The following is a 7,771-nucleotide window of genomic DNA, read 5'->3' on the forward strand; positions in this document are numbered from 1 at the left end:
ATAGAGGAGACTACGAAGCGACTTCAAGACTCCTACACAATTCCAACTCTTATTGAACATGACATGTATGTCTGCCCAAATGAACTGATTCCTACCCAATCTCGTTCCTCGACACTTCGTCCCGTACTACACATGCTGGCTTTCGGAACAAAGACGATGAGTATGAGAGTGTCCCCTACGCTAAACTTGAGGATGAAGCTCCCGATTCTAATTCAGAAGTGCGGGCAATGGAAGCAGAGCCAGATGGACTCGAGGTAGAAGACCTTCGTGGAGTGCTAGTAAGAGTAGACCTCACTAACTGGAAATTCGATTGATTTATGTAATGGCATTATTGGCTATCTCACGTATCCTGCCGTTGGACAGACATATTCATCTCCGAATATTAAAAATATCATGTTTAAAATCAGGAATTACTGCCATTGTAAAGGCACCAGAGCAAGTCCCCGTCAATCACAAGCTCGCAATGTATTGTAGGCCAAAAAATAAATTCGATATACCGCGAAAAATAATTATCAGCACAACGAAAAAATAATTCTTAATACTTGTGGTAAAAATAATTCGCAATACCCCTAAAAAAAATAATTTGTGGTACGAATGAAAAATTTAATCATAGAACTATATATATATATAAAAAAATAACTGGACTTGATAAAAACTATTATTCATTCGAAAATATTTCCCCAATTCTGATTGGCTAAAAGCACACGCATAATTCACCATAACTAGTTACTGATGACCAAATTTGGAAGAATTTTGTGTTTAATGAGGAAGTGACGTCAAAAATGCAGCGTTCTTGCAGATTAAGGAACCGTTAACCGAGAAGACCTGGGGACGAGGTTGAGTTGTTTTGGTTGTTAAAACAAAAAATGGCGGACATTTCACTCGTTTCAAGAGTAAGAACTAGGCGAAATTATAGCTAAAAAGATGGCAAGAACAGCAACAACACAACTCGAAGGGCGAAATCTATTTGGAGAATATTTGCGGAGCTGAACAACCGTAAACGTGCACTATCAAAGGTGAACTTAACATCGCTGGAGGTAAGCATGTTTTAGCTTTATTTTTAAACTAGGAATTATTTTGGATGAATAATAAAACAATTATTGAATTCGGCTTTCGTATCATATGAAGAATTATGGAGATCTCGGAGGGTGTTATCCGTCGAGGCCGTAACACCCTCCTCGATCTCCATAATTCTTCATAAGATACTCAGCCTCATTCATTTATTGTTAAATAACACAAGGCAAGTACATAACAATTAAGAAGAGAGGCTAAGCTAAAGTATTAAATAAGTTAATAAGACGGGAGACTTCGTCATAATCACATTCTGACCGCAAGAAATTTAGTAATAATTCCTTTATTTTTTTACGAAAGGACGAACGTTTAAGTATTTAAATCGAATAAGGAATAGAGTTCCAAATTTGGGCACCGATTCTCGAGAAAAAGACATACATTTTATCGGTTCTAGAGAACTTAACATAAAACGAATCGCTAGAGACAGATCTTGTTCTGTAGTTATGAATCTGACTTGTTTTAACAAACTGATTGAGTATACTAGCTGGTGCTGTCTTTCTGTTGATATGATAAATGGCTACAATCTCTGAAAAATAGGCTAGGAAGGGGAAGGCAATTCGATTTTAGAAAGAAGGGTACGGTGTGTTCCTTAGACTCGCTGAAGTAAATGAGACGTAAGGCCCGTTTTTGTAGAGTTACGATCTTTCCTTGAATTTCCCCAACCGCAAATACCATAAGTTAAGTAAGGGACAATTAATGAGCTGTAAACTTAAAGTAAAACACGACGCGAGACATAATGTCGAATCTTAGCTATAATTCCTATCGACTTGCTGATTTTGTCACAGATAGATTCTATGTGGTATTTCCATGAAAGATTTGAATCAACCATTAAGCCAAGATTTTTTACATAGTCTTTCATTTCAAGGTTTGCGTAGGTGTTAGTCGCGGAGTCAAGAATTCTAATCCTAGGCATGAAGGGCATATTCTTTTGCTGGGGAGGAAAGATTACAAAGTTTGATTTTTTCATGTTCAAAGACAGTTTGTTGGCCTTTAGCCATTCGTTGACGTTGCCAAGCTAGCGACAAGTGTTTCGAGGTTCCTTAAGTTGTTATTTGCAAGTACTATACTGGTATCGTAAGCAAATAGATAAAAGGCAAATAATGAAGAGGACTAACCTTGTAAATATCATTGATATACAGTAGGAATAGAAATGGTCCGAGGACTGAGCCTTGTGGCACGCCACACAAGGTCGTCTAAGCCTCAATCATAACGTTATTAACTTCAGTAGTTTGCTTTCGATCCATCAAGTATGATCTGAACTAGGAGTTGATTACACCTCTAATGCCATAATTTTCAAGTTTACCTAACAAAATCTCAAGGTTCAGGGGCACCAAACGAGAATATAGTTCAAAACCACTTAAACATAGCATTGTTGAACGTATTTTAGTATTTAAACGGTAGATATAGGCATATTTTTGTCCCCTAAAAATTTTTCATCTGTTCGGATTTTCTAGCTGAAAGTCTGGTGATACGAAAATTATAGGGATCAAAACTTACCTTTTCGAAAATTCTAGCCAGAAAAAAGGCTCCCGAAAATTCTAGGTGACCTTTTTAGGCTAAAAATCCGTTAAAAATGGGCGATTATACCATGTTTGGGAGGTTCGAAAATCTTAGGGGAGGTATGCAATCAAGAAATTTAACTACAAAGTTCCGAAAATTCTAGATCTCAAATCGTCTTCCGAACAGATATTTTCCAAAAATTGTCGTTGGGTGCCCCTGAAGGTTAACAGTATCAAACGCCTTCTTGAGATAGATGAAAACACCGCACGAAAATTTACCGTTCTCCATGTTTTGGAGAATTGTGTTAACAATATCAAGTGAGTACTGAGTACAAAAAAGAGAAAACCCGTCCCATATGGCCTCGTTTTTCGTCAACAACAATAGCTAACATTTATGACTAGACTACGAGCAGTCTCTCTTCTTTCTTCGTTCGTCGAGCAAAACGCCCGAGACACGCAAATGACCAAGCGCGTGATGTAGGGTCGATTATGTAGTTTTAGTGTTTTTTTTTTTCATTTCCTCGAAATAGAACGGCGAAAACGGTTTTGTAATAGTCAGACGAAATTGAAATGTAGAGTTTTCAGCTCTACGTTGTGTATATAATGCGCGTGTGTGTTTTGTTTATATATCCGATTTTTAGCGCTAAATAAGATGTAGTAAGCCATTTCTCACGTTGCTAGGTAATTTCTTCTCTTATTCGTATTATTTTCAATAGACGGTCCGAAACCCGGGTTCAAGTTACTTAACGGGCAAGCCTATTGTGCCTATTGTAGTAGAGAGACGCACTTTAGTAAACCTATACCGAATTAGTATGCAGAAACGCAAATATTTAGTATGGAGGAAGACCCTCATTGGTATGGAGGAAGACACTGACTAGGTACTTAATTAGTATGGAGGAAGACAGTTATACATATTAATCAGAGGGAAGACAGGGGAAGACATAAATCCCATCGGTTAAGTTTGCTGAAGCATAACTACTTCCGTGATCTTTCACGCACGTTTTTAAAAAGATTGAAACAACTATGAGTTGGAATTGCGCTTCTTTTCCACAGATAACGACCGGGCTCCATAACGGTCGAACATCAAGATTGTCCAGTTTTTACCGTATTTCTAACCATAAAAACTTCATTCCAAGATATCTCGATCACGCCCTCATAGATTTCGCTTCAACTTCACGAAAGTCGAGGCGGAAATTGGAGAAAAAAGCTTCCGTGAACGATTTTGGAAGAACAGTTCCCAGTGCCATGAAATAAAGCTGCAAGTAAAATAGGTAATGGCGTCATTTCGTTGACAAGACAACTCTGATGTCATTATAAACCTGATCATAACAGAATCCCACCTTTATATAATATAGCTGTGTTTGCAATTTTTCCAAATCTTTATTAATGACGACGAAGTTTATGCTCAAACGTGGGAGGTGTTGACCGTGTAAACCCTTATAGAGCCACCATAAAAAGAATCATTTTCTTTCAAAGTGCGATTCGCCATTTGCACATCTTCCATAACACACCTTGTTTTCCCAAAAAAATTGCATAAGCATTGTCCTCAGCTTCTCTTGGGACAGGGGAAATTACGGCCATTTTTTTTTATTTTTAAGAAGGGGTGGGGGGGGGGGGCGGTGGGGGTCGGGAACAAGGTGTATCATGGGAGATGAGGAAATTGCGAATTGTAGCATGTCAACCAACCAATGGGAGCATTTGTTTTTCTTTCCGCGTGCGTTTAAGAGAATTTTGAAAATCAAAGAGGAAACGTTTGTTTACCAGAAATGACCTAATTACCCTGCTAGAAGAGTAACTTCGATCTTTTCTAGATAAGTCGGGAAAGAGGAAGCGAAAGGTTTCTTCCTCTTCCCGACTTATCTAGGATGAGGGAAGGAGACTCTGTTCGCAGGGTATGACGTAATAGACTTCCTCTCTAAAATAAACGCCTTATATCTGATAAACGGCCTCTCTACGCTTCTAAGTTTTTATTAGACGCCGCGGAGCTTTGTGCTTCATAAAAGTGTAGAAGTCTCTCTTTACTTTACTTTGTTATATTTACTATACACTTATACTACTTGTAACTTTTATCGGAAGCATATAGCTTCTGTTTTTAGACATAAATTGGTAACTATATATATCCATTTAAGCCTGCATAACAGGCGTTATTTTTTCGCGCTTTTCAGGAGAACGAAGAAAAGGGCGAATCGAGCGAGGGCGCCATACACGTGCGAGGTGGGAAGGCGTTTTCCCCTGTCGCGCGTGTCATTTTTATATAAACTTGACTTTTCGTATGCTAGTCAACATACATTTTCCAAAGTGATCTAAAGCGACCGTTACAGATTATGACGAGACTATTTATACAAACATGTGAACGAGCTGAAAACTGACTTGTTCTCCTTTTACCGTATGTTAAGTTGCATCATTTTTAAATTCAGATAAAGCTTTTAAGAATATTTTTGACAGCAAATCGTATTTGTGCCATTCTCCAGCAATAAATGAAAGGATTTAACGACGAGTTTATAAAAACTATGGCTGTGGCAACGTCATAAGCGAGAGTAACTGACTGTGTAACACCTAATATTGCTTCACTCATGACGACTGAAATAAAGGGAAGATAAAATGCCAGCATTAATCCATAAACATAAAGCATAGTCACGGCCGACTTTTTGCATTTTAGTACGTCGACTGTTCTACAGAATGGTTGACCCATCGTTTGATTCTGTTGAAATATCTGACGTTGATGCTTGCGAGCAATCTGGAAGATTTGAAATGTGCTTACGGCAGTCACTAGCGATGTCACTGAAAATATTGTGGCGGGTATGATAATCCAGTTGTCCTTTAACCACAGCTTTAAAATTGTCAAAATAGACAAAGATACTAATATTGATGCTACCAGTGTTAGCACCCTTGGAACTGTGATGATAGCTGTGTATCGCAAGTGGAGTTTCAAAGAAAGGAGTCTATCGAAGGAAACTCCACTTAGAATTACAAAAGATAAACTTCCCGTGATCCACCCAATGAAAAACTGCGAAAGTCTCAACTTACAGTACGCGTCGAATTTGCCTAGTAGTTCCGCTGATTTAAAAGCGACAAAGAACGGCTGGCCAAGCAATCCAACAAGAAAATCAGAAAAAGCTAGGCAAAACAACAGTGTGAATGATGGCGAATGGAGTTCTCTTGTTTTCCAAATGACAAGCATTGTCGCGCCATTGGCCATAACTGTGGTGTACGCAAACAAAGAGGTAACAACGCACGATACAACACTGACAGTGACGCTGTGACTTGAATGTTGCCAAAAAACGTCCAAGAAAAAACACGTCAGGTTTGTTTCGCTCACATTTGATACCTTTGTTGCCATTGATCCGAAAGGGGAAAATGGCGAAGTCGCTTCCGTCTGTTGTCTTCCTTCAGTTGTCCGCAGAGTTTGACAGCAAATCGTATGCAGAGTTCAACGCTACCTCTCCTCTAGGATTTGTGTTTTTACTGTGGAAAATTACCTGTCGTTGTGCCTCACTGAAATCTGTGCTGTGGATGATTCCGATTTTGCTTTCATTCGTAGCTTGCCGGTTCGATACTTTTAAAGTATGGAAATACCATCTGGCAGATCCGTAACTATATCATAGATAGTCGTCTCGCATTCGTAACTGAGCTAAGGCTCATTTACACCAAGCTTAATCGTTTTTAAAAGCAATTTTAATTAAAACTTAACACAGTTTAAATTTGTTTTCCCTATAAAAGCCGCCTACCGTAGGTTTTCGATTGCAAATTTGGTGCTATTTCATAACGGCGTGTTTGAAGTTCATTTGAATTCTGTGTAAATCAAAGCTATGTTCCATTTCGCTTTTACTCTTCATTATTTAAAATCTTCTTCAATTTAAAAACAGTGTTTAGTTGATGTGAATGGGGTATACGACTGATTGCAAACATCGGGGTTTAATAGAAAATTAAGTAATGTTTCAATTAGAAATTTAGAAGGTTTGTAACTGATTTCTAAATACAGTCGAAGCGCCATTAAGCGGCAACCCTTTATAAGTGTCCAGTAATCAATGACCAAAAATAATTGCACAATGGAATAGCAAGTTATTTTTTTCTCTCACCTCAAGACAAGACTGTTTCTCGCGCATGAGACTCTTAAGGTGATGTTACACGGGAAGATTCGCAACGACGACTTTAAGCGCAAGACAGCGTTACAACATTGTTGTTATATTATTTCGAATGACTACAATATTGTTCCAACATTTGAACCTGTGTTGCGCTAGAAATCGTCGTTGCGAATCGTCCCGTGTAACATTACCTTTACGCTATTCAACCGATTTTGAGAAAAAACCGACTGTTTTCCAGTCTAGTTTAACCTCCATTAAGCAGCCACCTCTATTAAGCGGCCGCCGCCATTAGACCTTTTTGTCATCCCGACTAGAGTTCTACTTTTTTAAGCGGCCACCAAATGTTTGATAGACTTAGTTTGGCATTGTTTTGAAAATGTCCTGAATGAAAATACAATCAGAGATAGAAAGTGACATCTGATTGTCATGTTTCAGTTACAGACCTTACCACCGAAGTCGGAATGTAAATTTAAAGACATGTTAGACTATATACTGCAGTATTGTTCGTGCAAAGTTGGGAAAATCTCACCACAAAAATTTGAGGAAATTCTTGTTTGTTTTAGTACTATGGTTGTTTTGTTCAGTAATAAAGAATTCGTTTGTGAATGAATGACATTAATCGTACAGAAAAACACCGCAAATGGTGCTAGAGAAAGTGGCGGAAATTTTCAAACGTTTGGCGCAAGAAAAAAATAACCGAACTACTGCCTAAAACAACAAGAACAACAAAAATACAACTCGAAGGATGACAACTGCTATTTGAAAAATATATCTGAAAGACTAAACATACGTTTTAAAATACTGAATTTGCCCAGTTCAAGCAACTGACGGGAAGTTTACATCGAGCGAGGTAAACGTGATTGAATTTGATTTAAAAGAATGTATTAGCTTTGTTTTAGGGGTAATAAAAAGATTTTTAGTATTGGATTCCGTTTTCGTATTATCCGAAGAATTCGACCCTTTCTTTTTTTTTCTCCCCTACAGAAGTACTTAGGTGTCCATCTTTAGAATTTTTTAAACCGTGGCTGGGTTCATTTGGTCCGAGATGTTTTGAGAACGATCGTCCAGAGCCAGGGTACAGTTTTTTTCGCTTTATTTGTTTTTATTTTATACTTC

General features: G+C 38.1%; 1 protein-coding gene across 1 annotated transcript; it reads right to left on the minus strand.

Annotated features, from left to right (window-relative positions):
* Positions 1-4,983: 4,983 nt before the first annotated feature.
* Positions 4,984-5,971, minus strand: LOC140926400 (melanocyte-stimulating hormone receptor-like). The gene has a single exon (XM_073376150.1). It carries the CDS (start codon positions 5,908-5,910, stop codon positions 4,984-4,986), a length of 927 nt encoding a protein of 308 aa, XP_073232251.1. The 5' UTR covers positions 5,911-5,971.
* Between the last annotated feature and the right edge of the window lie 1,800 nt (positions 5,972-7,771).

The sequence above is a fragment of the Porites lutea genome, chromosome 2 (genome assembly GCF_958299795.1).
Source record: "Porites lutea chromosome 2, jaPorLute2.1, whole genome shotgun sequence".
In the NCBI taxonomy this organism is placed as follows: domain Eukaryota; kingdom Metazoa; phylum Cnidaria; class Anthozoa; order Scleractinia; family Poritidae; genus Porites; species Porites lutea.